General features: G+C 53.8%; 1 protein-coding gene across 4 annotated transcripts in view; it reads left to right on the top strand.

Moving 5' to 3' along the window:
- Positions 1-689: 689 nt before the first annotated feature.
- Positions 690-27,924, top strand: part of LOC113266813 (2'-5'-oligoadenylate synthase 3) — a 45,441-nt gene continuing 18,206 nt past the window's right edge. For 2 of the 4 annotated variants that reach the window (XM_057305986.1, XM_048221515.2), the window contains exon 1: positions 27,078-27,450. In XM_057305986.1, the coding sequence (XP_057161969.1) occupies positions 27,274-27,450 (177 nt within the window). In that variant the 5' untranslated portion in view covers positions 27,078-27,273. Of the gene's footprint in view, positions 1,068-2,952; positions 3,236-4,928; positions 5,105-6,134; positions 6,374-7,807; positions 7,962-8,412; positions 8,758-10,056; positions 10,340-10,649; positions 10,826-11,610; positions 11,862-12,292; positions 12,438-13,154; positions 13,329-14,830; positions 15,117-16,183; positions 16,360-16,675; positions 16,915-17,678; positions 17,827-18,022; positions 21,912-27,077; positions 27,451-27,924 lie in introns of those variants that run through there. The other 2 variants (XM_048221513.2, XM_057305988.1) reach the window with 2 other exon arrangements.

Below are 27,924 nucleotides of genomic sequence, written 5' to 3'. Positions count from 1 at the left end.
TTCTTAATTCTTACAGACGGGTTCCAGAATGATACATTTGATGTTTTAAAAAATGGAATTCTAAACATTTCGGAATTGTGTTAAATGTATACATGACTTAGGAGGGGTTGTCCCCTGTACGAACACAGCACTAGTACTGAGAGCTTGAGCTGGGTTTGAATCCAGTCTGACAGCTTTCCCTCTATGTATGTGACCTTGGCCAAAGTGCCTCCATTCTCTGTACCGTAACTTCCTCATCTCTCAAATGGGTATGATAAGAACAGGCCTTGTGGCCCGGTTGTTGGGAGGATCCAGTGCGATGATGTATGGAAAGCAGGAGGGACACATGCTCTGCCAGCGTTCTTTGTTACTGGTGGTGTTGAGAATGCCGCCTTGGGCCAGAGAGCCAGCCAGGGGTTCTCTGTTTGGGGGAACCTCTTCCAGGCTGCTCAGTTGGAGGTGTGACCACGTCCTCCCGTAAATCCTGCACGTTTCTTAAATGCTCAGGGTCCGTGGCTCGGTGCCAGTGCTTGTGCTCTGTGCACCTGCCGCTGTCAAGGCGTTTTGTTCAGGTGTGCGCGGTTCATTGGAGCTGGCGGGGGCGGGCACAGGGGAGGCGGGCCCGGTGCTGGAAGGCGGAGGAAACGAAACTAGACCTGGTAAGGGAAACGGGAACTGGGTGCAAGAGCCCAGAGCTGCTGAAAAGAAATGAAACTGAAAGCGGGAGAGGAGGGGAATGCCTGCGAGGTTGGGAAGGAGGGACGCGGGGAGAGGCTGGGGCAGCAGCGCCTCCCCCTGCCCGGCCTCGGGGTGCAGAGCCAAAGCCTGGGCGTTGCAGGCGCAGAGGAGCGCGCAGAGTGCGAGAGGGAAGCCGGGGCGCGCCAGGGTACCGAAGCCCGGCCATGGCCATGAACGACGTGTACCGCACCCCCGCCGCCGCGCTGGACAGCCTGGTGGCCCGCAGCCTGCAGCCTTGCCCCGAGTTCCTGGGGGCTGCGCGGCGCGCCCTGGGCACCCTGGCAGCCGCCCTGCGTGAGCGCGGGGGCCGCGCCGGTGCCCAGCCTTGGAGGGTGCTGAAAATCGCCAAGGTAGGCGCCTCGGGAAGGGGGGGGTCACCTAGAATTGGGGCAATCCTCCGAGGATGCTGGCGCCTTACCACCGGCTTTGCCGAAGGGGAAGGTTGCTATCAGCTCTTTTCATTCATGTCTTTGACATTTAAACAGCACACTTGTTATGCGCCAGCGCAGTTCGAAGTGCCCTGAAAACATACTGAACACCACAGCGGGGGGGGGGGGGGGGGGGGGATAGGGACAATTAATCCCGCCTGACACATGGGAAACTGAGACACAGAGACGAAATAATGTGTCCAGGCTTGTAAAAGATCCAGCCAAGATTCAAAGCCAGGAGGTCTGATTCTTGGCATTCGTGCTCCTTGGGCTGCCTCTGGTTGGTTCATTCGTAGACTTACTCAATCCTTTACCGTCCAAACAGACTCCAGTCCTCACATCATGCCTGATCCTAAGGGTGCAGAAACACGAATATTCTATAATAGCCGTGATAGCCTAATTACTGGCAAACTACCCAGTAACAATAAACATGGTCTCGTTAATTGAGTCATCTTACTTAATCCTCACATTCAGGGAGGTAGGGATTATTGTCCCAGTTTTATGACTTGGCGAACTGGGACTAGGGGTGGGTGAGCCGCTGCCCCAGGCCACTTTTTGTCACGTAAATGCTCTGCTGCCCCTGTGACCTCAGGGAGGAGAGGGGCATCACCAATCTATCCTCAGTGCAAACTCAGGGGCTCCAGGAGTGCATCGAGGGAAGCTGGCTGGGGTAGAGGGGACTTGCGGCTTGTCAGGGAGGGGGTGAGCAGGGGATGACCCTAGAGCAGCTAGGGGTTTCCACTGGGGATCCCCATGTTCCAGATGCCCATGCAAGCGTATGTGGACGACATGACTCAGTGGCTGGAATTTCTTCTCTAATCGCATAAGCAGGAAAACAGGGGTCGAATAAATGGAGCAAATGTGGCAAAAGTCTTCTTTACAACCCTCTCTTCTTTCGTGTAGGTTTAGAAACTAAAAAAGAGTATTTTTTTTAGTGACTTAATCTATGGGGGAGGGGGTGCAAGAAGAGTGTAGGCAAGAAGAAGGGAGCCGGACCTCCCTCCCCTGGGCTCCCCTGGGCGGGGTGTTGGTAAGCAACCTTCCTGGCACTTCCCTTTCCCTGTGTCCTCCTTTGTCAAGTGAGAGCAAGGACAGTACCTTTCTCCCAGGCTTGCTGCGAGCTTCAGTGAGATGATGGTGTGCAGAAGTGCTCAGTCTACAATATCCCTCTTTGCTCTGCCGCGTTCCCCCTTGGTTGGCAGCCCCCGATGTGAGGAGCTGGCGGCAAAGGAACTGGGGTACCACTGGGGTAGTTAGGGATCCCAGCTTGGTGGGGGAGGTGCCCTTGGAGGGCTAACCCTGGTTCTCGTCTTTTCCTGGCTCGGTTACTCACTTCACCGCCCTGAGCCCCACTGGCTCGAGTAACCACAAGTAAACCGCATCAGGGTATTGCCTGGAAGTGAGATTTCAGGTTGGCAAACATTTGACAGAGCTGCGGGCACCGAGGAGGGACTCTGGTCCCGTGAGTTTCCTTCCCAAGTCCTCGGCTGACAGCTTTGCAGAAAGAAACGGCGGTCAGAAAAGTCCTGAAAATTCCAAGAATGGTATCATAGCTCCGGACTGAATCCCAGGCAAAGTCACAAACATGTGTTCTGCAAACCAGAATTTGTTTCGCCCACAGTTTTAATTTTTAAAAAATTGAAAATCATAAAAATGTTCGAAGTTGGTTGCCGACATTTGGAAATCACGGGTTTACAAATGAAAATGGCTTTTCTCGAAGACTCAGAGCTGGCTGTGCTCGCCCGGCATTTCTGCGTGGCGTCAAATGCCAGGAGCTGTGTGCCCACCGTTTCCCCTTTCTTTGTAGGGAGGCTCCGCCTGCCGGGGCACAGCTCTGAGGGGTGGCTGTGATTCTGAACTCGTCATCTTCCTCGACTGCTTCAAGAGCTATAAGGACGAGGGTGCACACCGGGCAGAGATCCTCAGCAAGCTGCGGACCCTGCTACAATCCTGGGGGCAGAAACCCATCTCTGGTCTGAGCTTTGAGCTTCCTCGGCAGGACGGGGCCAGGGTCCTGCGGTTCCGCCTGGCATCCAGTGACCTTGAAAACTGGATGGATGTTAGCTTGGTACCGGCCTTTGACGCTCTAGGTGAGGGATGCCTGGCCCGTTCCAGGCTTGGGGGCAAGATCATTAGGAGTAAGACAGAGCATACAGTCGGGCCCTGCCCCGACCTTCTGTGTGGCCTGGGCAACCCTCTCTGGGCTCCAGTTCCCTTACTGAACATAGTGAGTCTGGGCCAGGAAAGCCCAGTTCCTCCCGGGTCTGTGGTCCTGGTCCCGGATGCTTGTCCCTCGCTCAAGCAACTGCAGAGACTTTCCTTCAGCCACTGCCTAGGACAGTGCCGCTCAGCCCTTCCACGAATACCCCCAAAGGAGAAGGCAAAAGGGCATGCGCCCGGCAGCAGGGGGCTGGGGACAAGGCCAGAATTCGGCAAAGTCTTGTCTTTTATCTTAAAAGCATTAACGTGATCTTTGCTCCCCTTCATAATTTATCCGTGCTTGATTTAATATAATAATGTGCCCCTGTGCCCACATCTGTAAAATGAAGGTTAATAATAATGGGACCCTAGTTATCCATCTGACAGAGTTTTTAGAAAGACTGTATGCATTAATGTACGTGATGAATTTTGAACGGTGCCTGGCACATGATGGGGCTATGTGAGTGCTTACTGTTCTCCTTTTTCTTCTTCTTCTTCTTGTAGTATTTATTATTAATATTAATATTATTTTCCACTATTATTATTATTCTTATTAACCATGATGCCCTGGGAGATAGCTGTCTTGAGTTTATCCAGGTTAGGAGGTCCTGGCAGACAGCCACACTGCCCCCCGTCTGGTATACCCATCCACCCTCTGGGTACACAAATATTAATCATAATAGCTAATCCTTATTAAATGCTTCCCTGTTCCAAGCACCTGACCTCTTTTATCTCATTAACCCCTCCAAACAAACCTATGGGGCCTGTACTATCTTATCTTCCTTTTTACTAAGAGGGACACTGAGGCACAGAGACGGACAGTAACTCACCCGAAGTCACGCAGCAAGTACGCGGTGTCAGGAACCTGGGAAATTATGGAGAGTGCTTACTTTTCCCAGGCCGGGCCCATGGGAAGTGGTGGAGGGAAAGGCACATACCGTAAAGTCGGCCAGCTTTGGGTTCCAGTCCTGTCTCCATCACTTGCCAGCTATGTAACCTTGGGAAGACTACTGAGTAACTGTGCCTCAGGGTCCTCGGCTGTGCAATGACGTGAAGAATACTTGTCTGGTCGGCTTTGGTGGGGCTCTGGGGGCCTCACGTGAAACTTTCAGCCCAGTGCCTGCCTGGCGTGCATGAGCACTGAGACAGTGGTAGCAATCACTGCTAAGGCATCAGGCCCTCTTGCCTTCTACTTCTCCCGCTTTGTTTCCTTTCCCTACGGCACTGATTAATGAAGGGTACCTAGGGTGGTGTCCTAGTGCGGCCCGAGCAAGAGCGAGCCTCGGGGAGGGAGGAACTGCCAGGTTATAAGGACTCCTGACTCAGCAGGAAGCATCATTCTCGTTTCACCCCCTTGGAATACGGCTGCTCTCCTGCAGCCTGGCCCCGGGTTTGGAAGGCAGGAATCCTTCCTTCTGGTCTCGAGCTTTCTTCTCTGCTTCCTGAGAAGCTCCAGGCTCTCTTCCTCATCCTCCAACCCCCCATGCTAGTGGATTCCACCCCTCCCCCCACCACCAAATCCCCCCCGTTTCTCCATCCCGTGCCTCAGAACCCTTCCTGACTCACAGCACTCCACACCCCCAGGGCAGCTCAGTTCCAACGTCAAGCCTGCACCCCAGGTCTACTCGACCCTCCTCAAGAGCGGCTGCCAGGGGGGCGAGCACGCGGCCTGCTTCTCAGAGCTGCGGAGGGGCTTCGTGAGCGTTCGCCCGGCGAAGGTGAAGAGCCTGATCCTGCTGGTGAAGCACTGGTACCGTCAGGTGAGGCCGCCGCTCAGGGTCCTGCTCCAGGCACTCGTGACCGTTTGAATTTGTGATTTCATGACAGCGAGAATATTTTCTTACACTTCGCAGCCATTCATGTGTCTCTTTACGGAAATTGCCTGTTCATATCATTTGTCTATTATTTTCTACTGCGTTAGCTATCTTCTTGTTGGTTTGTTGGAGCTCTTTATATATTCTGGGTACTAATTCTTATGGAGTTGATATGATGCAAATCTCTGCTCCTGGTGCGAGGCTTGTACTTTCACTTTGTTCATAGGTCTTTCGTCACAGGAAATGTTTGAATTTTAATGTAATCAGGGGCGTTCGTCTTCTTCTTACGAGATTTGTACTTTGTGTGTCTTGTGTAAGAAGGCTTTGCCTATCCTGACTTTCTAAAATTATCCTTCTGTGTTTCCTTTCAAACGGTTTTAAGATTTTTCTTTTCCTGTGGTTTTAGGGCTCTGAAACTATCTGGAATATTTTATGTATGGCATGAAGTAATGTGGAGTTTGTACACCTCCCGGCCCAGCCTCCCTCCAAAATATTCATGTTTGTGGATAGACTCTTGTGCATTGAGGAAGGGGTGCTCAGCCTGTGCCTGGAAACGAGGGACCAGGCCCCGCAAAATCTTGGGGCACATGACTTGGTCCTTCTGTAGGACCATTCATCATAGAGCAAGTACGGTATGAGGAGGTCCGGGCTTCAGGTTCTTGCTCGGCCACTGACTTGCCCTCTGACCCTGGGCGAGTTCTGCCGTGCTTTCATCTGGGGGATCAGTAACAGTCTCACACGACCCGCTGGCCTCTCTCTGACTGCTCCCCAATCCCCGGAGCTTGGATCTCATAGGAGCCCACGGCTCGGCTGAGACTCCGGGAGTGAGGGCAGATGAGAAAGATCAGGTTTCTCCTGGAACCCAGCATCTGGTCCCAGGCTTCAGCCTGTGGCGTCCGCGCCCCAGAGACTACAAGATTCAGCAAAGTTCCGCAGAGAGCTCTCCCTGTTTCCCCTCCCCTTCACCCTCCTACAGGTGTGCCGGGTGGAGGCGAGGAGGGACCTGCTGCCTCCAGCCTATGCCCTGGAGCTGCTGACCATCTTCGCCTGGGAGCAGGGCTGTGCGAAGGAAGCCTTCAGCCTGGCCCAAGGCCTCCGGACCGTCCTGGGCCTGATCCAGCAGCATCAACACCTGTGTGTCTTCTGGACCCTCAACTACAGCTTCGAGGAGGCGGAAGTCAGGCAGTTCTTGAGGCACCAGCTGGAGAGACCCAGGTACCTCCCCACACACCCCCCCCCCCCACTCTCCTGGGCTTGGGCAGCGGGAGAGAATTAACAACGATGAAGCAAGTCTTATCTGCCGAGGGCCTGCGTGGGGGCCGAAGCCAGGCGCTGCACGTGCGTCTCCTCATTCCGTGGGTCAGCCCCAGACGCAAATTACAATCACTTGGGACAGGTTTGTTTTTTTTTTTAAGATTTTATTTATTTATTTATTTTAGTGAGAGAGAGAGAGACAGCACAAGGGGGGGTGCAGGGGCAGAGGCAGAGGGAGAAGCAGACTCCCCACGGAGCAGAGAGCCCGACGTGGGGCTCGATCTCAGGACTCTGAGATCATGACCTAAGCCGAAGGCAGACGGTTCACCGACTGAGCCACCCAGGCGCCCCTCTTGGGGCAGTTTTTAAAAAGATTTTTTTTTTAAGATTTTATTTTTTATTTATTTGAAGAGATAGAGACAGCCAGCGAGAGAGGGAACAGAAGCAGGGGGAGTGGGAGAGGAAGAAGCAGGCTCTTAGCGGAGGAGCCTGATGTGGGGCTCAATCCCATAACGCCGGGATCACGCCCCGAGCCGAAGGCAGACGCTTAACGACTGCGCCACCCAGGCGCCACCTAAAAAGATTTTTCTTGTGTGAACATACTGTATGCGTGAACATTTCAGTGACGCATGGTGTACCCATCCGAAGGGCACATTTTGGTGACTCTATAAAGCAAACCCACCAGCAGATCAAGGGAGGGGATTTCCAGCACCTCAGGAGCTTCCCTTTCCTCTCTCCCGCTCAGTGATATCCCGAAGGTGACCCCATTCTGACGGTTACCCGTCCAGTCCTGTCTACTGCACAGTCTTACCGAAGGGAAAGCCCGTGGCACGTGCTTTCGTGTCTGGCAGCCTTTCTCAACGATGTTTTGAGATCCTTCCATTGTGTGCACTTGTTTATTGTTGTTTATTGTTTCATGTTGTCGCATAGTGTTCCCGCGTGTGAATTTATTACAACATGCTTCCCATTGAGCTGGTGACGGACGTTTGGTTGTTTCTGCCCCGGGGCTGTTACAAGAAGGCTGTTAGGAACCGTCTTGGACGTGCACTTCTGTGCGCGTACCATGGGACGCACACGTAGGAGTAAGATAGCTGAGTCACGGCGGTAACTCTGAGTCCCTAGGTGTAGGTTCTCGTAGCTTATGATTCTAAAGTGCAGCCGGAGTTGGGGACCGTTGCTCCAATTTAATCTCCACAGCAGCCCACCAAAGCAGGTACTGTTGTCATCCCCGTTTTGCACATAAGGAAACAGGCTCAGAGGAGGTAAGTCGTCTACCCCAGGTCACACAGCTGGAAAGTAGAAGAGCGGGGATTGGAACCAGGTCTGCTTGACCTCAGAGCCCCTGATCTTGACCGTCTTACTAACTGGAACCTTCCTGTCCCTCTGGATTTGCAGGCCTGTGATCCTGGACCCAGCTGACCCCACATGGGATGTGGGGAACGGAGCAGCGTGGCGCTGGGATATACTGGCCCAGGAGGCTGGGTCCTGCTATGAACACCCGTGCTTTCTGCAGACAGCAGGGGGCGCTGTGCAGCCCTGGGAGGGGCCCGTGAGTGAGGGGCTCCCGGGATCCTTGCTAGGTGTAAAGCCACACCTAATTCCCGTGCTCAGGGTTTCCTGAGCATCCGCCGTGCACTGGGGCCGGGTGTGTGTGTGGGGGGGCAGAGTTGGGGGGTGTGGAACAGAGTTGCGGAGGGGGGGCTGCAGGTGCACAAACATCCCGCTCACCACACCGAGCCTGCTTGGAGGAACACCTCTGTGCTCGCGGGGTTATTGTGTGCTTACCACACTGTGTCCGCCCAGCACAGGGGTCCTCGTCCGTACCGATCCCGTCTGTAAGGGCACCCTTTTCTAATCTGCATCGTATGGACTAGCGGTGGTCCTCCCATTTCCCCACCCTGAGTCTCAGTCACCCTGACTGTCCACTGGGAGGTGGCTGGGAAGAGAAGGGATGGAGAAACTTCTATGCCTGTAAGACAACTCCTTCTACACACTTCCAGGGCCTTCCACGTGCAGGGGGCTCAGGTTTAGGCCACCCCATCCAGCGAGACTCTGCCCAGAGGACCCCTGAGGACAGCAGCAGTCTCCATGCTGTGCGCCCAAGGGCAAAGAACAGGCAGCCCTCAGGCCCAGCTCCCGGCCCCTCGGGGGCAGCCAGCATCACCCCTTCCATGCTGGGGATGGCCTTGGCTCTGTCTCAGATCGCTGCCAAGGACCTGGACCGCTTCATCCAGGACCACCTGAAACCAAACCCCCAGTTCCAGAAGCAGGTCAGCAAGGCCGTCGATGTCATCTTGGGTTGCCTTCGTGAGAATTGTGTCTACAAGGCTTCGAGAGTCAGCAAGGTGAGTAGGTGGGTGGAAACACTGATGGGAACCTCCTGGGGCACCGCAAGGAGGAGGGGAAGGAGCGGAGGACCGGCAGGGCAAGTGGACATCTGTGGAAGGGGAGTTGGCTGCCCTCAGAGGTATATATCTGAGTGCCAGCTTTTTAAAAAATTTTAATGACAGGGGCACCTGGGTGGCACAGTGGTTAGGCATCTGCCTTCGGCTCAGGGCGTAATCCCGGCGTTCTGGGATCGGGTCCCACGTCGGGCTCCTCCGCTATGAGCCTGCTTCTTCCTCTCCCACTCCCCTGCTTGTGTTCCCTCTCTCGCTGGCTGTCTCTGTCTCTGTCAAATAAATGAATAAAATCTTTAAAAAAAAAATAATTTTAATGACAGTGTTTAAACCACTATTACCGTAATCAGACCACTTCCCTCCTCTGCGGGTTCACCGAGTACAGTGGCCTCAAGGTCTTTCTCCAACGTTTACTTACTCCATACTGGCCTCCTGGCTGCTTCTCGAATTCACCGGCACAGTCCGCGCTGGCTGGTTTCTCTTTCTGGAAGGCTCTTCCTCCCATTCACTTGGCTCCCTCCCCTCCTTTAAGTCTGGGACGCAAGTCCCCTTCTCACGGAGGCCTGACTGCTCAATTTACATTTACAGCTGCTTACAGCTGCAACCCCCCCCTTCCACCACCACCCCCGGGCCCCCCCACTTCCTGACTGACTTGCCTCCACACAGCACTTCGCACTTTCCAGGGGCTGCTGTTTGCTGACTGTCCCTCCCCTCCTCCCCCCTGCTAGAACATCAGTTCCAGGAGAGCAGGGACATTTTATGTACTGCCATAGCTTGGTCCCTGTGAGTGCTCAATAAATGCGTGTTGAATGAGTGAAAGAATGAATGGATTGATTGGTTGATTGATTGAAACAGGCCAACAGAGCACATCTGCAGGCCCCACCTGGCCCTGGGACCTCAATTTGCAACCTGTGGTCCAGATATGCAATCAGTAGGTGCTGCAGACGTTTGGCTAAAATCTTTAATCCCTGCCCCCCATGCACTGCGCCCCCCCCCCCCAGTTATCTGTTGCTGCACATTGGTCTGACTTTGTGCAGGGCCCGGGGGGTCGGAGGGCAGGTGCAGACAGAGATATTCGGACTCTGCCAGGCTCCTAAGGGTCAGGGGTCGCAGCCCTTGTGCACCCTGCCTCTGCCAGGAGGCCGCCGGACCTGGCATCAGTGAGACAGTATGTCTGGGCTGCAGATGGGGGCAGCAGCTGGGGTCAGGGACACTCTCGGGTCTGAGTTGGTCCTTCCTCTGCAGGGGGGCTCATTTGGCCGGGGCACAGACCTGAGGGGCGGCTGTGATGCCGAACTCGTCATTTTCCTCAACTGCTTCCACGACTACGAGGACCAAAGGGCCCGCAGCACAGAGATCCTTAATGAGATGCGGGCACAGCTGGAATCCTGCTGGCAGGACCCAGACTCCGGCCTGAGCCTCAGGTTTCCTGACCAGACCGTGACCAGGGCTTTGCAGCTCCAGCTGGTGTCCACGGCCCTAGAAAGCTGGATGGACGTGACCCTGCTGCCCGTCTTTGATGCCGTGGGTGAGGGCGGCCTCCAGCCTGTGCCTTGGAGACTAATTCCCTTACCCGCTATGCTACATAGCTTGTCTGGGGTCAAGATCACCCACCTTGCAGAGTTATTGGGTGGATTAGTGAAAATTACTGAAAAGCACCCAGCACATACTTGGTGCTAAAAAAAAAAAGAAGATTCTACGTTGTAGGTCATGTATTATTGATTGCGGTGCTATGTAATTAACGTTCAAATATTAATAAAGGCTGGTGAGTGGCTAGGTTGGGACATGGAGATGTCTTCGTTACAGCTCTGCGCTCAGAGTATTTCACATTTCCACAGGGCAGCTCTGCTCTGGCGCCAAGCCTGCGCCCCAGGTCTACTCGACCCTCCTCAAGAGCGGCTGCCAGGGGGGCGAGCACGCGGCCTGCTTCTCAGAGCTGCGGAGGGACTTTGTGAACACTCGCCCAACCAAGCTGAAGAGCCTGATCCTGCTGGTGAAGCACTGGTACCATCAGGTGAGGCCGCCATACCCACTTGCTCGTCTCAGGAAGCAGCTGCTGTCATGGCAACTGCCTCAGCCAATCAGCTCCTCTCCTAGGCAGGCATCTCCCTTCCTTCGCTTCTTACTGGCCATCCCAAGGAGAAGGACCACCTCCTCCATCCTCCGCTTCCTGCCCAGACCGGAAGCCCCTAGCTGAGAGAAAATCTTTTCTCCGTGAGGCCCTGGGTGCTCGTTTCTTGTGGCTGGGGTTCAGCATGCCTCTCTAGCTCATCAGTTTCTCCTTCCTCTTCACACTGCTGATGCTTTCCTTGTTCTCGCCCACCTCCCAGGCCTAGCTTATGCAGTTCTGCCATCACTGTCCTCTGTGCAAGTTGTATCAAATAAACCCTGAGCATTCTCCAGAGCTCCCCCACTAAACACTTCTCTGAATGCACTCGCAAGCATGTACTCATTCAACAAACATCTGCTGAGCACCCACGGCTACTAACGTCACTATTGTGATGGATGTTGGCATACCAAGCTGAGTATGTTGCAGCCCCCATTCCTGTACACCCTTTGAGGAGAGACTCCAGGCAAAGGTCAAGTCTAAGATTCTTAGTCTTGGGTCACAGTGTGACCTTGGGCAAGTCGCTACCCCACCCCGTATCTCTGTTTACCCACCTGTAAAATGAGAAGGGTTCTATTTTTTCCGTGGTTTTGTTTTTATATTCCCCTCGCTCTCCAAGTACATAGGGCCATGCTTAGCACATAGTAGGTGCTCACATCCACTCATTCTTTGATCGGCTTTGGGTGATACAGGTCGCAGCTCAGAACAAAAGACAGCAGCCAGCCTGTGCAGCTCTGCCCCCAGTCTACGCCCTGGAGCTCCTGACCATCTTCGCCTGGGAGCAAGGCTGCGGGAAAGAGTCTTTCAAAATGGCGGAAGGCCTAAAGACTGTCCTAGAGCTTGTCCAGCAACACCAGCAGCTCTGTGTCTACTGGACGGTCAACTATAGCTTCGAGGACCCAGATATCAGAACACACCTTCTTGGCCAGCTTCAGAAAAAGAGGTGCAGACCCACTTCCCCATTGCCTTCCCTGCATTATCACACACCCCCCCGCCCCCTGTCACCCTGGAGTCACTGTGTCCAGAAGGGGTCAGGGTGGGATCTGGGTGCCCCAACCCCACTCCTCACTCTGCTTCCTTCTGGACTCTTTACTGAGGATGCATGGACACAAGGAGCCCCCAAAGAAGCCAGGGCCGGTTTCATTAACACAATAAAATATCATTTCTGAAATTAAGGGGCCACCCAATGCCTTCCTGACCGAGGCGGCCGGGCAGGAACCCTACTGTGCTTGGGAGAGATTGGGCCAAGCCTAAGGTTCTGACACTCTTCTCCTTCTGCCCAGCTCCCACACCCTTTCCTAGTTCCTCCCAGCCCCCTGCCCCTTCACTGATTCCCACCTTCCCCACCTGCCTGCCCATCCACTCTGCCCCCAGGCCCCTGGTTCTGGATCCTGCTGACCCCACCTGGAATGTGGGCCAGGGCAGCTGGGAGCTGTTGGCCCAGCAAGCAGCAGCTCTGGGGACGCAGGCCTGCCTTAGGAGTAGAGAAGGGGTGTCTGTGCAGCCCTGGAATGTGATGGTAAGAGGGGGGTCCCTGGGGTGGCGGATGCGGTTGCCCCCCCCCCCCCAGTTGCCTTTCCCTGCTGGTGCAACGTCTTCAGCTGCTGGGAGCACACGCTGCTGACGGCTTAGAGCTGAGACACAGGTTTTTCTGTCCCAGCCAACGTGTGAGCGACGTGGGGCACAAAAGGCCCCCCCAGCTCTGTGATGCAGTTCTTAGTCCAGCATTCTGCGTGGGACCAGGAAAAAGCTTTCTCCAGCTGGAGCCTTACTCAGCTCCTTCCCCGAACCTCTCCTCCTTCCCTCACCCCCCTCCCCCTGCAAGCACCGCCCCCAGTTAATCTACACACAGGAATCCCCACCGCGGGCTCTGCTTCTGGGGAACCCCACTTGAGACGATAGCCAGCTCCCAAAGGGACATGATCTTAATGCATTTGCTATTTTTTTTAGCAGGATCTCATAACCAGTTCTTAATACTCAGTACAATCTGGTGAGGCATAGGCCTTCTTCTTGCCCCCATTTACAGTGAAGAGATCAAGGCTGTGTGTTGGTGGTGGAACCAGAACTCGAACTCGGGTCCTTCAGGTGGTACCACAGAGACCTACCAACCAGTTGAGAAAGGAAAAGGTTATGGGAGATAGTGAGTGTCTCATCCGTTCAGGATATCAAGCGTCAGGGCCGGCGCGTTCATAGGGAATCCTGTCTCAAGCTGGCCTTACCCGGATTCTTTCCATAGCCTGCTCTCCTTTACCAAACCCCAGCTGGGGACCTCGACAAGTTCATCAGTGAATTTCTCCAGCCCAACCGCCAGTTCTTGGCTCAGGTGAACAAGGCTGTCGATATCATCTGCTCATTCCTGAGGGAAAACTGCTTCCAGAATTCTGCCACCAAAGTGCTCAAGGTCGTCAAGGTATGTCCCCAGAGAGCTGCGGGCGAGGAGGGTCCTGCAGGCTGATGATCTTTCCCAGACCAGGGCCAGTCCTGACCCACTTCTGTCGTCCTTATGACAGTCAGCACAAGGCCAAGCATAGCAGAGAAACCAGAATGTGGTTGTGGCGGGACAGCGGAGAGAGGACCCAGATGTGTCCAGCAATCTCTTTTGGTTGCTTGTGACAACAAACTCAAAAGGAGGAACAAAAGAAATATATTGGCTGATGCAAATGGAAAGCCCTAGAGTAGATCTGCCATCAGGTATAGCTAGATCTAGGAGCCCATGCAGGGTCATCAGGACTCAGCTTTTCATCCCAGCTCTTGGCTCTGCCATCTTCTGTTTTGGGCAGGCCCTTTCCATAGGATGGTCCTTGGTGTCTCTAAACTTCCAGAAAGAGGAATTCTCTTTTCTTTTTTTTTTTCTTTTTTTTTTTTTTTAAAGATTTTATTTATTTATTTGACAGAGATAGAGACAGCCAGCGAGAGAGGGAAGACAAGCAGGGGGAGTGGGAGAGGAAGAAGCAGGCTCATAGTGGAGGAGCCTGACGTGGGGCTCGATCCCATAACGCCGGGATCACGCCCTGAGCCGAAGGCAGACACTTAACCGCTGTGCCACCCAGGCGCCCCAGGAATTCTCTTTTCTTAAAGTTCAAATAAATGTCTTGGAATTGAGTCTCATTAGCCTGACTCGGGTTTATACCCACCCCCAAACTAATCCCTGGAGCTAGGGAGACATCATGCTCCGACTGGCCAAGCCTGGCTCATATGATGGAGACAGCTCCACATGGACCTGAGTGTGGGGGAGGAGTGATTTCCCCAAAGAAAACCAGGATGCTGATCCCAGAAGGTAGGAGGGATGCTGGGGGTGTATAAAAAGTCACATCAGATACAATCTCAGATACAACCTCAGTCCACAAGTGAAGTCACAAGTGAGACCCAGGTCAGCTCCAGAAGATTATCAGCATAATGTCGGCCAATAAAAAGTCCCAGGCCTGATGATTTGCTGTGTGACCTCAGGCAAATAGCTTCCCATCTCTGATCCTTACCATTCTCATCCATAACACTTGAAGATGATAACTTGGTTCACTGATTGTCAACTGTGGCCTCACTTAGAATCACTTAAAAAATCATACTGATACCCAGTCCCCCTCCCAGGCCAGACATCAGTCATTTTTTAAAACTCTCCTAATGTAGACAGGCTTGAGAACCACAGGCCAAAAAGAAAAAACAAAACAAAACAAATCTCTCAAATCTCCCCCAGCCCCCAAACTTGATGGAATGAGAAAGTTTACATTTGTTGAAGGGTTTAAACTTATGTCTTGCACATTTCTTTTTCTCATAAGCGTACTGTGTATTAACCCCCAATTAAAGAGGCAAAACAGAGAGGTTAGGTGACTTGCCCAAGGTCACACAGCAAGTTTCTGACCCACAGGCTCTCGCAGGAGTCTTTCAGGGGTCAAGCCACCTCTGTGTCCTCCCCAGGGTGGCTCTTTGGCCAAAGGCACCGCTCTGCGAGGCTGCTCAGATGCGGATCTGGTGGTGTTCCTCAGCTGTTTCAGCCAGTTCGCCGAGCAAGGGAACAGGCGGGCTGAGATCATCTCAGAGATCCGAGCCCAGCTGGAGGCATGCCAGCGGAAGATGCAGTTCGAGGTGAAGTTCGAGATCCCCAAGTGGGAGAATTCCCGCGTATTGAGCTTCTCCCTGACGTCCCAGACGATGCTGGATCAGAGCGTGGACTTTGACGTGCTGCCAGCCTTTAACGCCTTAGGTGAGGTACCCAGGCATAGTCCTGAGAAGGGGAGAAGCAGAGTCTGGGCCGCCAGGGACAGCATCTGAGGGTGTGCAATGTACAAGCAGACCACACCTGTTCACAGCGTAGGCCTTGTACATAGGTATGTGTACCAGCACTCTCCTACAAAGTGTCTGGAGAAAAGGCCGCCTTTTTCTAATTCACGCAACGGCGCTATGTGGTCTCACAGAGGCTCTGGGCTGGGTCCTCATCTCTGCAGTTGCACGAACATGATGGATGACCTTGAGTGAGGGACTTCCCTGCCTTGAGCGCCAGTGTCTTCACCCAACGATGTGAGTGTTGGAGTGTCGCCACGTATCCCCAGCTTCGGGTCTTTGCGTGCTCTTCCGTGTGCCACGGACCCGCAGGATCCATGAGTTCAGTAAATGCACCGACTATGTGGCCAGCAGTGTCCAGGCACTGAGGATAAATCCCTGAGCAAAACAGACACAGATCTCCTTGTGTATATTCAGTTCTGAGTTTGCACAGCAGAGTTTGCAGAGCGAGGACATCCCCTGTAGCTGGATGTATTTGGTTCCCAAGGTGTGGAAAACAAGTGACAAGGAAGGGATTCATCCAGAAATGTGTCTGAATCTACACAGTTCTTCAGAAAGCAAGAGTTTGAATATTAAGGAATGCCTTTAAGTGCAATGAAACCAGAGGGTGACGTCAGCTTGCCGCGTACGGTCCTATTCCCTACCGGAGGCTCGGAGACCGCGAGGCTCTCCCTTTGTTAGAGAGGGTTGAGCAAACCTCTGAGAGCCATTAAAGATGTGTTAGCTCCCAGCTGAGACGTCCTTCATGATAGGTAAACGGAAGGATTGAAAGGGGGCAGGAAGGAAAATAAGATATTTTAATGCTCGGTCATGCCACATCGGTGCTTCAGCTAAAACCACCCTGTGACTCTCCCCCCTCCCTTTCTCCCAGTGGGTCCCAGCCCAGCCATGAGGGAAAGGCCCAAGTAGGAGATCCTGGAAGTCCTTGCTCCGTGGGCCCCAGCGGGACCCCGGGGAGTGAACCGATGGTGGCCTCCTCCCTTTCTCCAGGCCAGCTGGTCCCTGGCTACAGGCCCCCGGCTCAAGTCTACGTTGACCTCATCCATAGCTACAACCACGCGGGCGAATACTCCACGTGCTTCACGGAGCTGCAGCGGGACTTCGTCATCTCTCGGCCCACCAAGCTCAAGAGTCTGATCCGACTGGTGAAACACTGGTACCGGCAGGTGCGGCGCGAGGACGGGGCCGCCCCACCGAGGTCCTGGGCGGGGGCAGGGCCCAGCGCTGGCCAGAACCCTGGGTTGGTGGAGCAGAAGGAGAGGTACTTCCTAGCCCGTGGGACCTTAGTTGGCTTCTCTGGAAAATTGGGCCGGTGTCACTACTAGGTCCCAGGATTTGAGGGGATAATGCACGGCCAGGTATCTGACATGTGGAGGTGCTCAGTAAAATTTGGGGGTGGGCTTGCCAGCCCTGGAAGGGTCCCTCCTGCACCTCTTCATTGCCAGTGTGGACCAACACATCCTCTTTCCCCTTATTCCCCAGTGCAACAAGATGCCCAAGGGGAAAGGCTCCCTGCCCCCCCAGCATGGGCTGGAACTCCTGACGGTGTATGCCTGGGAGCAGGGCGGCCGGGATACCCAGTTCGACATGGCCCAGGGCTTCCGCACTGTCCTAGAGCTGGTCAGCCAGTACCCCCAGCTCTGTGTCTACTGGACCGTCAACTACAACTACGAGGACAAGACTGTCGGAGACTTCCTGAAGTGGAAGCTTAAGCAGCCCAGGTTCTCGTCAACCCTCACCGTCACTGAGTCTCAGATATGGGGTTGCTTGATCTCCCACAGCCGGAGGGCATAGAGCAGAGACAGCAAAATCCTCTTCCTAGAACCGAGTTTCTTTCTAACAGGGATCTCCTTAGCACGTGAGGGACAGGCAGCCCGTTTCCTTGTCCCCTGTAAATAGGGTTGCCAGATGAAATGCAAGACTCCAAGTCAAGTTTGAATTTCAGATAAACAATGAATTGCTTTTTAGTATAAGTATGTCCCGTGCAGCATTGGGGATATACTTACGTTTATCCAAAACTCAAATTTAACTGGGCATCCTCTATTTGTATTTGTTAAATCTGGCAACCCTACTGTGAACCCACCAGGAAACCTAAGCATGTCTTATTCTTTGGGATTTTGCCTCCCTCTCAAATGGTGCAGAGGGAGCAGAGACGCTTTCAGAAATTCATGCTGCATCTCCAGTCCATGGGTAAGGGCAGCATAGCATGGTGTGTTGAAAAAGACTCCGAGGTGGTCCCCCCTGGCACAGATGTAGGAAGGGAGAGTGGTGGGACCGGTACCGTGATTCGTTACCAATGCCAGCTACCTGCCAAAGGGGCGTGGTCCAAGTGAACACTGATCGATTAGTGATGTCTGCCCTGGATGCAGAAGGGAGAAGTGGTCCATGCAGAGCATTGGGTGAGGGAGGAGACTAGTCCAACCAATCTCTCAGGAGGACACCCCAATGTTACCAGGCATAAGCCTGACTCTAACGGCAATTGCAGGCCCATCATCCTGGATCCAGCTGACCCGACAGGCAACCTCGGCCACAATGCCCGCTGGGATCTGCTGGCCGAGGAAGCTGCCGCCTGCATGTCTGCCCTGTGCTGCCTGAGCAGGGACGGCACCCCCATCCAGCCATGGCCAGTGGAGGTAAGAGAGCTGTGGTGCAGCAGGGGCACGCTTTGTTGGGGGCGATGTGCGCAGGGAGGGCCATGAGTCCAGCCAAAGGGGCAGGCCCAGCCATGGCCCCATGTGTGCCGCCATGCTGCATGTGCTGGCTGTCCCTGTGGTCTCACTTCGCCAGCAAGGTTAAAGCCAACCCGCTTCTTCTATAACCTTCCCCCAGGCTGCTGTGTGAAGGCCAGAGAGCCCATGTTTGGACCAGATGGACAGCAGGACACCAGCCCTCAGCATGAGGAAACTCAGGGTCACTTACCAGATGTGTGTGTGTGTGTGTGTGTGTGCACGAGCACGCACGTGAGCAAGATTGATCCAGCCTCTCCGTCCAGCCTCTGATCTGATATCCCTGCCTCCCCACTCTGCACTCTCCTTCTGCTCTGTGTAGCCAGCCCGGCTGAGCCTCCTTGAATACCCCCTTGTATCAGACGGGCACTGGCCACCTTGCAGACTCCCCTGCGTCCTGTGGCCATGCATCGGAGTCCAGGGTCCATGGGCTGGCAGCAGCCTGGGTTTCCAGGGTCCCTGCCATGGCTCTGCTCTCAGACAACGACTGCTGCAGCCCATGCTGCATCCTGCCCCTGCTGAGAATGTCCTCCTTCTTCCTGACTTCTCCACCCATCTACACCAGCTCATGTCTCCTGCTGAAACCCATCCCCATCCTCCCAGTGGCCTCTCCTTCTTCCCCAACCCAACAACTTTTCACAGAGAGGACGGTCTTCATGCCATTTGTCAGCCACGGTCAGTTGGTAGTGGCTGCCTGGAACCCGGTGCTCTGGAGGGTTCTGGAGAGTGGATACCTACCTGGGAAGAGTGACCTAATCAATTAGTGATGTCTGCCATGGATGCAGCCGAGAAAAGTCGTGGCACGAGTGCTGTGATTGATTAGCAGTGTCTGGCCTGGATGCAGGAAGAAGGTGTTCACAGGCCTACAGTGTATGGCTAAGCTATTGGGGAGCTCTCTGAGCCCAGCCACTGGCAGGAGAGCATGCCCAGACTGGCTAGTCTTGTGTGTCACAGGCAGAGGAAGTGGGGGCATGTGTACCGTGCAATCCCTCTTATGGGACGCCTGACTCAATGCCTTTTCGCTACAGCCTGATTTTCTTCCCCCTGCCTGTTGCATGCATTCCCCGTGTGTGCACCTTGAGGCCATGCCCTATTTGCCTTCCTGAATTTTACTGGGCTCTCATCTTCTCTCCTGACCTGCTGGAACACCGCCAATGGGATTCTCCATCCTCAGAGCCTGGACGGGAGCCTGCTTCTCTCTGCCTGCCAGAGCAAAGGCACTGGGTCCGTGCAAGAGGCACTCCTAACCTCCAGGCCAACAACAGTGTCCCTTTTAGTCAAGGCCCAGCACGGAAAACAAAATAGTCCAAGAATCATAAACACAAAGGGATGCCATCTAAATCCCTGGATGGTCTGGAGGAGCGGAAGGCAGGGGCCATGACTGAGTCCAGATTAGATTGGTTTCCAGATTAGACCAACACGGCCGAATCAGAGGTCAGGAGGCTGCTGCAGCCGATGGCACTCACTCCCACAAAGCTGGGGGGAAAGAGGGGGCAGACCCGGACTGTGGGCTCCATTGGCCACAGGCGTCGCTCAGGGCTTGCGGGCCGCCAGCACGGCCAGAAGGTGCTGTCTGTCTCCCTCCTTCAGCCCCGCCTACACTTCAGCCAGCACTCGGGCAGCCGGCAGACGGGAGCGGATGCTGCGTCTCCCACCCGCTGTGGCACAGGGAGGAGCGGATGCCTGGCGCCAACCGCAGGGTGGGGACAGCAGCCCCAGCAGCTGCGCTGTGAACGTCTGTGGGGTGCGTGAGCCGCTGGTCCGCCCCAGAGGGAGGAGCAGACAGAAGGGAAGGAGCCCTGACGCATCCCCTCCTGCCCCCACGTGTCTCAGTGAGCCTGACTCGCCACGGCCCATCGCTGGGCCCCGCCTCGTTGCTGTCACAAAGCACCCCAGACCCCGTGGCTTATCAACCACAGAAATGTGTTTCTGGGCAGCTCTGGAGGCTGGAAGTCAGCACACTGGGGTTCTCCTGAGAGCCCCCTCCAGACTGCGCACAGCTAGCCAGCCCTGCGGCCTTTTAGGAGGCCGTGAATCCCATTCTCGAAGGTGCCACCCTCCAGACCTGGTTGCCTCCCAAAGACCACACCCCCTTATGCCATCGCGCTGAGATTAGGGTTTCCACATAGGGGACAGACCAGGGCAGGGATGCAGGATGGAGGAGGGAGGAGGGGGTGACAAGGAGTCCTCCGCTCTCCAGCGCTGCTCTCCGGGAGGGAGACCGTGCTGGAGAGTGGGTCCTCTGCCTGCCCTGGGACTGTGGTGGCTGAGGCTCCAAGGCAGAGCCCGCTAGCACCTCCGGTGAGCCCCCATCCCCGTGCCACCCGCTCTGGCAGCAGGACTGATGCTGAGGTCGCGTGGTGCTAATAAAGTCTCCTTAGACTGACCTCCCTGACTCCCTGCATATCGGGGTGGGACTGTCAGGACCCCAAGTTACACCCTTGGGGTTGGCCAGTTCCAAGAGCTCAGGGCAGACACTTGCGGGCAGCAGAGACCTGCCCCGCCAAGCGTCCCGCAGCAGGAGGGGACCTGGCCTTGGCCTTGCTCGTCCTGGGAGGAACAGGTGGTAGGTCTCAATTCAGTAACTCCCATCTTCATGACACGGATTCTAGGCCTCCCCCCTCAGAAGGACTCTTGAACGAGGGGAATTGTGAGATGGGGGGAAATGGGGTAGCCCCAGTAGGCGGGAGGTAAGGAGGACCTGTTACCTGGGCCGGGCTGAGCCAAGGGGGATTTATTTTACTCTAGCTCCTCGGTGTCTGACAATGGCCACCCCGGTATTGACATGGTGACCCCACTGTCACTTTTGTGGACTTCCTGATATAGCTACATCCTTAGGTAGATGTCAGTTCCAACTTGATTTATACATTTAATGATCCTAAAGATAATCCACAAGAATGCCCACAAGCACTCTTCCCCGGAACTAGACAGACTGCTACTAAGGACTTACGGAAACATACATGTGCAAGAAAAGTTCAGAAAAGGTGGGAAAAAAGAGCTCCGAGGAGGGAGTAGCCCCAGCCAGTATTAAAACTTCCGGGGGGGGGGGGGCGCCTGGGTGGCACAGCGGTTAAGCGTCTGCCTGCAGCTCAGGGCGTGATCCCGGCGTTCTGGGATCGAGCCCCACATCAGGCTCCTCTGCTGGGAGCCTGCTTCTCCCTCTTCCACTCCCCCTGCTTGTGTTCCCTCTCTCGCTGGCTGTCTCTCTGTCAAATAAATAAATAAAATCTTTTTAAAAAAAAACTTACTGGGGGCGGGGGGGGGCGCCTGGGTGGCTCAGTTGGTTAAGTGCCTTCAGCTCCGATCATGATCTCAGGGTCCTGGGATGGAGCCCCACGTTGGGCTCCCTGCTTAGCAAGGAGTCTGCTTCTCCCTCTCCCTCTGCCACTCCTGTTCCTAATCTCTTTGTCTGTCTCAAATAGATAAAATCTTAAAAAACAAAAACAAACTTACTAGGAAGCCACAGCCTTAGGGGATAAAAAATAATGACGAGCTAAATGTGAACCATCGGCAATCGCAAGCTAAGCAGAGAGCCAGAGGGCCTGGTCGGCAGCACACACAGGCTCCACCTCGGACAGCCAGAAGGCAGAGGGGAGTGAGGACCTGTCCAGGAATGCAGCACGTGCACCCAGTGCAAGACTCCAAAGAAAGGGTTGGGTTTTTATTTTTTTTAATTTTTCAATTTAATTTTTAATTTTTAAAAAATTGTCATTGAGATGTAATTGACACACTATGAATTTCGACTTTTAAAGTGTACAACTCAGCGGTTTGGGGATAGTTACAAAGTTCACATTTAGGATATTCACCAGGTGAGCCACGTCACAAGGGGCGTCCATGATCCTAATTCCAGAACACTTCCATCAGCCCCAAGAGAAACCTGAAACCCATTAGCAGTCACTCTGCATGCCCGCCACCCCTTCCCCCCCTAATCCCTGGCCACCGCTGATCTGCTGTCTGACTCTATTATCGACACCCATATAAAAATGGGATTGCACCATATGTGTCCTTTTGTGTCCTGCGTCTTTCACTTACCATCACAAGTTCAAGGTGCGTCCAAGGTGCGGCTTCTATGTCCGTGCTTCATGCCTTATTATTACTGGACAACATCCCACTGTATGGAGAGACCATGTCGTATTGATCCAGTCATCCATTGGTGGGTGTTTGGACTGTTGCCACTTTTTGGCCATTATGAAGAATGCTGCTATGAACGTTGGTATATGATTTTATGCAAACATACGTTTTCATTTCTCTTGGGTGTGTATACCCAGGAGTGGAATTGCTGGCTTATATGAGAACTCTGTGTTTAAACCATGACAACCCGCCTTGACGTGTTCCGTAGCGTTGTGCCGCTCACACCGCCTCCAGCAATGAGTGGGGGTTCTCTGCATCTCCCCAACACTTGCTGTTATCTGTCATTTTGATGACAGCACCCCCCGTAGTGGGTGATCAGGTCTGCTAACTAAGGTCAGGACCCTGCTTGGGAAAGAATGGGACTCTGACACACAGCCGGGGGACGTAAGGGGTGGAGCCCCTGAAGATCTTGAGTCCCCAGATTCCTCTGAACCCTCAGTGCTGCACCCCTCCCGTTATAAGCTAGCACCTCCCCCCAAGGAGACCCTGCAGAGGCCCCTCTTCTATAAATCATCCCCCACCCCCACGACCTGCACCCACGTCCCCTCCCTCCTGCCCGGTGGGCCTAGGACTAGCGTTAAGTCCCAGAATAACCCAGCTGGGGATGCTGGGCCGAATAAGGGAGGGGGGGACCTGGACCCCAAACAGCCAGAAAACCCAGCCAGCGTGTATGAACAGAAGCCCGTGGGTGAGTGGGAGTGGACCCAAGGGTGCTTGATCAAGGTGCTGCTGTGTAAGACCGGATGAGGAAGAGTTTATTGGTTTGGAAGTCCCTCATGAAATTCAGGACTTCATATGCTGGCAAGAAGCCCAGGAGAAGGTGCAAGCTTGCTGCTAGCAAAGCTTCTAGAAAAATGGAAAAGGTTAAGAGCCCTGCTGAGTGAGATCCGAATGCCGATATTGCTTGAAGGATGGGGGAAGACGGGGCTCAAAGTTCAGAGAGGTGGGTGTGTGAGGGCGGATATGCCACAGAAGGCCAGGAGAGCCACCAAATTATTTCCCACGGAAAAGCAGAGAAGACACCTTTACCGAGGCCGTGTGGAATAGGCCAGTGAGCAGACCCGGCACTAAGCACCCAGCACTAAGCAGCTCAAGCGGCCCCCTCCATAGAAGGCATCACCATGGTCCCCGAAGAGCACTGGGGATGGTGGGACCTTGAAATACTACCAGCCACGAGACAAGGCTGACCCATCAGGTGGACACAATTCTCCTGTGAGGGGGAAGGGTCGAGGGGGCAGCCAGGAGGCCCTGAGACCCAGAGACTTAAGGAGCTGGTCGTAAAATAGGGAGTCCCTAGGAACAGACTAAATGGGCCACAAACCAGGGAACTACTCAATCTGCACCATCAAAATACTTCAAAGACAGATAATTAGGACACAGGGAACTTTTCCCCAAAACAACACCATCCTGTGCTTCCCAGGGAGCCCGTCTGTGACCCACGACAACCCCAGAAAACATATGATCCTAGAGAGGGGTGGGGGGGAGGAAGAGACTATAAAGATCAGCATTAGAATAACTACTAAAATTTGAATATAAGGATCTATCCCTTATATGTGCTGTAAGAAATGGTAGCATTGTATCAATGTTAAAATTCTAAATCACGTCTCTGCTCTGTTTATCTAACAAGATATCCATGTGGTGAGGGATCCACATCGCAGTGCTCAAGAGGAAAGGGGGCTGGGCGATTTCGACCTGTCAATATAGCTTCATCAGTTCTAGCAAACATTCTAGCCCGGGCAGGGGGGGTGTTGATAGTGGGGGAGGCTCTGCATAGGAGGGCCGGGGGTCTCTGGGAAATCTCGGGGCTTTCTGCTTAACTTTACTTTACAATACATAGTCTATTTTTTGAAAAAGAGAGAGATGGGGCACCTGGGTGGCTCAGTCGGTTAAGCGTCTGCCTTCGGCTGAAGTCGTGATCCCAGGGTCCTGGGATGGAGCCCCGCGTCAGGGTTCCCGCTCAGCGGGGAGTCTGCTTCTCCCTCTGCCCCCCGCGCCCAGGCTTGTGCTCTCTCTCTTGCTCTCTCTCTCAAATAAATAAAGAAAATCTTAAAAAAAAAAAAGAGTAAAGGGGTGTATTATCTGCAACATGCACTCGAACAGCAGTACTGTACAAACACGGATAAGAAGTCCATGTGGAGCGAATGAGGAACTGATGTGGCAAAATATTCTGGGGGAAGGGCATAAGGGAGTTCTTTGTACTCATCTTGCACATTTTCTCAGGGTTTCAAATTATTTCAAAATAAAATGTTTAAAAAATAATAATAAAGCATGGACTTTGGAATCGGGTTATGCGGACTTAGAACCTAGCCAGACAACCTGCCAGCTGTGTGACTTCCCACCTCTCCGAGCCTTCCTGTCCTCTTCTAGAAAAGGAGCCTGCTGACCCCTGACCAGCCTACCTCTAGATGTGGCAGCAACAGGCCTACGGACAAGGAAAGACCCTTACTGGGCGGGTGTGGTAGTTAAGATTCTCCGGAGAAACAGAACCAATGGGACGTATAGATTGAGTTTAGGAATTGGCTCATGCTGTTGTGAAGACTAGCAAGTCCAGATTCTGTAGGGGGAGTCTGGAGACTCAGAAAGAAGTTGATGTTGCAGCTTGAGTCTGAAGGCCATCTGCCGGCGGATTTCCTGCTTCCTCAGGAGAGGTCAGTCTTTTTTCTTTTAAGGCCTTCAACTGATTGGACGAGGCCCACCCATGTTATGAAGAGCATCCTGCTTTATTTGCAGTCTACTGATTGAAATGTTAATCTCATCTGGGGGGGGGGGAGCCTTCACAGAAAGATCTAGAATATCTGGGTACCATGGCCCAGCCAAGTTGACATACACAATTAATCATGACAGCAGAGAAGAGCCCTGTTCTTCCCACATCTCAGGGATTTCTTTTTTGCCTTCTCTATTTTTTATTATTGCTAGACAGAGGCAACCAGTGGGAGCCCTCTGGGGGTTTCATTTTCATATAACTCTGGATGGACTTGCACATCTGTCTCCCCTGTGGCCTGTGCTCTCCTGGGCCTCTGTCCCACCCTTGTTGGGCATGGTAGGTGTCTGCTAAGGCCCCGCAAGTATCCACAAGCATGCTGAGGACCTGGGCACAAAGAAACTCCCACCTGCTGACCGCTCTGGGACCTGTACGTGCCCAACGATGTAGTTGTGGAATGTTGGTGTGTTTGGTGGGGCCTGGAGCCGACGGCCATGAAAGAATTCTTGAGACGTCTTTGGTGCGAAAAAGGTGGTTTTAGGGGGCGCCTGGGTAGAGCAGTCGTTAAGCGTCTGCCTTCGGCTCAGGGCGTGATCCCGGCGTTCCGGGATCGAGTCCCACATCGGGCTCCTCTGCTGGGAGCCTGCTTCTTCCTCTCCCACTCCCCTGCTGTGTTCCCTCTCTCGCTGGCTGTCTCTCTGTCACATAAATAAATAAAATCTTTAAAAAAAAAAAAGGTGGTTTTATTAAAGCACGAGGACAGGACCTCTGGGCAGGAAGAGCTGCTGCCCTGGGATCGTGAGGGGCAACTGATTATATACTTTGGGGTTGGGGAAAGTAAAGCTAAGGCAAGTTCCCAAAGGATTTTCTTTTCTTTTCTTTTCTTTTTAAGATTTTATTTATTTATTTGAAAGAGAGAGAGTGAGAGAGCACAAGCAGGGGGAGCGGCGGAGGGAGAGAGAGAAGCAGGCTCCCCGCTGAGCTGGGAACCTGATGCGGGGCTCGATCCCAGGACCCTGAGATCACAGCCTGAGGCGAAGGCAGCCACTTGACCTACTGAGCCACCCAGGCGCCCCAAAAAGGATTTTCATAGGCTGAAGACTCACAGCATCCTGGAGGCCTTGCCACTGTCAAGCTGAGGCAGTTTTTCCCTCTAGCAAAGCGCTAATGTTAGGACAGTTGGGAGTTTCCTGGAGGAACGTTTTACTCCGCCTGCCTCCAGTATTTGTCAGGCTGCAGGTTAGAAGGTATTTAATTTTACCTACATTTCCCTCTGCCTTTGTGTCCCCCATCACCCAGCGGCAGAACCAGAACCTGAGTCTGGCTCAGACTTTGCCTTTCTCTGTGTCCCTGGGCAAATCGATCCCCCTCCGGGTCCCCTTCTCGCTGCTCTCACTGACTCTGACTTCCCAGGCCCTGGAGACAAGGGTGTTACAAAGGAAAAACCAAGCCCCAAATGCCCCCCATGACAGCAAACCGAAACTTAATTACCGCTTTAACCTATGCCTGGAACGTGACCTTTGAAGAGTCGGCCTGAGATTCCCCCAGCAGTGCTGCTGATGTCATCTGCAGGATAAACACTGCCGGCCCAGTTCCTTGGCCCCAAAGAGATGCCCTGGCCTGAAACGGTCCTTTCTTTTCCTGTTAACAGCTTCTCGCTCCGTCCTCCTTCCCATAAAACCTGTCCCTTGTGCACAACTTCTGGAGCTCTTTCTACTTGCTAGGTGGGATGCTGCCGGTTTATGAAGCACTTAATGAAGTCAGTTAGTTGTGGAAATTTACGCCATTGAATTTTGTTTCTTAACAAGGGGAGAAGGGAAGAGCCTCGAAAGACGACCTCAATCCCCTGCAAAAGATAATTTGCTTAACAACTTCTTAAATAGCATTTGCCAAGTGCCCCCACACACCCCCCCGTTCTAATGTGAACCCTACGTACGAGAGAGGTACCACTATTATGCCATTTCACAGATGGGGAAGTTGAGGCACAAAAAGAGTGGGCGATGTGCTCAAGGACACACTAAGCATGCATCAAGTCGTCCTAAGGGGGCCCCAGACTCTGTTTAAGTACAAGGACACCCGGGGATGGGGCGCCTGGGTGGCTCAGTCGGTTAAATGTCTGCCTTCGGCTCAGGTCATGATCTCAGGGTCCCGGGGTAGAGCCCGGCGTTGGGCTCCCTGCTCAGCGGAAAGCCCGCTTCTCCCTCTCCCCACTGCTCGTGCCCTCTCTAGCTCTCTCTCTCAAATAAATAAATAAAACCTTCAAAAAAAAAAAAAAAAAAAAGACTACCGGGGAGGAGCTGACCGCTGGCTGCCCACCCTGCGAGAGGTGGGGGTGGGCAGAAATCTCGAGGAGGAAGTCAGCCTGGAGCATTCTGTGAGTTTCGGTTTCTAGGCTCTTGCCTGGTGATTTGCCGTTTCCTGGTTCTTGAACGTGAGTTTTGGTTTCCTGGCTCCAGGCAAGGGAGTGGCTCCTTCTCTCCCTGGCATCCAGTTCGAGGTCACCACCGCAGCCAGCCGGAGCCATGGGGATCTGGGCATCGCATCTCTACTCTGTGCCGCCTGAGAAGCTGGATGAACTGATCGAGAACTCCCTGAGGCCCTATGGGGAATGTCAGAAGCACATCGATGACACGGTGAACACCATCTGTGCCGTCCTGCAGGAAACGGAGCAGATCCCCCGCACGATAAGTGTGGTGAAAGTGAGTGGAAGGCTGGGGGTCAGGGCTTCTGGAAGCCTGGAGGTTCTGTGGCCACCGGAAGGAGGAGTGGCGTGGTGCTGAGTGCCTTCCGGGTAACAGGCTTTGGGTGCACAAGACATCCTCTTGCCCTCCCCACCCTGGAGGTTGGTGATGGAGCACGGCTTCAGGAGCAGGTCTGCCTTGACTCCTGTGCAGCCCGGGGCAGGTTGCTTAACCTCCCTGTGTTTCAGTGTCTGCATCTGTAAAACGGGAGAGGAAGAATCCTCATCTCAAACTGTAATGAGACTTAAATATATAATGTTCGTGGTACGGGGCCTGATACATAGTTAGCGCTCAATAAATGAGCTGTGATTCCTCACCGTCATTGTTTCCATCCTCCCCTTTTCACGGAGGAGTAAACTGAGGCTGTGTGATTTCTCCGTGGTTTCTCAATGGCAAGGGGGGGTGGCTGTCATCAGGCAGAAATGTTTGGTG

The sequence above is a fragment of the Ursus arctos genome, unplaced genomic scaffold (assembly GCF_023065955.2).
Source record: "Ursus arctos isolate Adak ecotype North America unplaced genomic scaffold, UrsArc2.0 scaffold_34, whole genome shotgun sequence".
Classification (NCBI taxonomy): domain Eukaryota; kingdom Metazoa; phylum Chordata; class Mammalia; order Carnivora; family Ursidae; genus Ursus; species Ursus arctos.
Note: the sequence above shows the minus strand (reverse complement) of the source record. Positions and strands in the feature narration are given on the sequence as shown.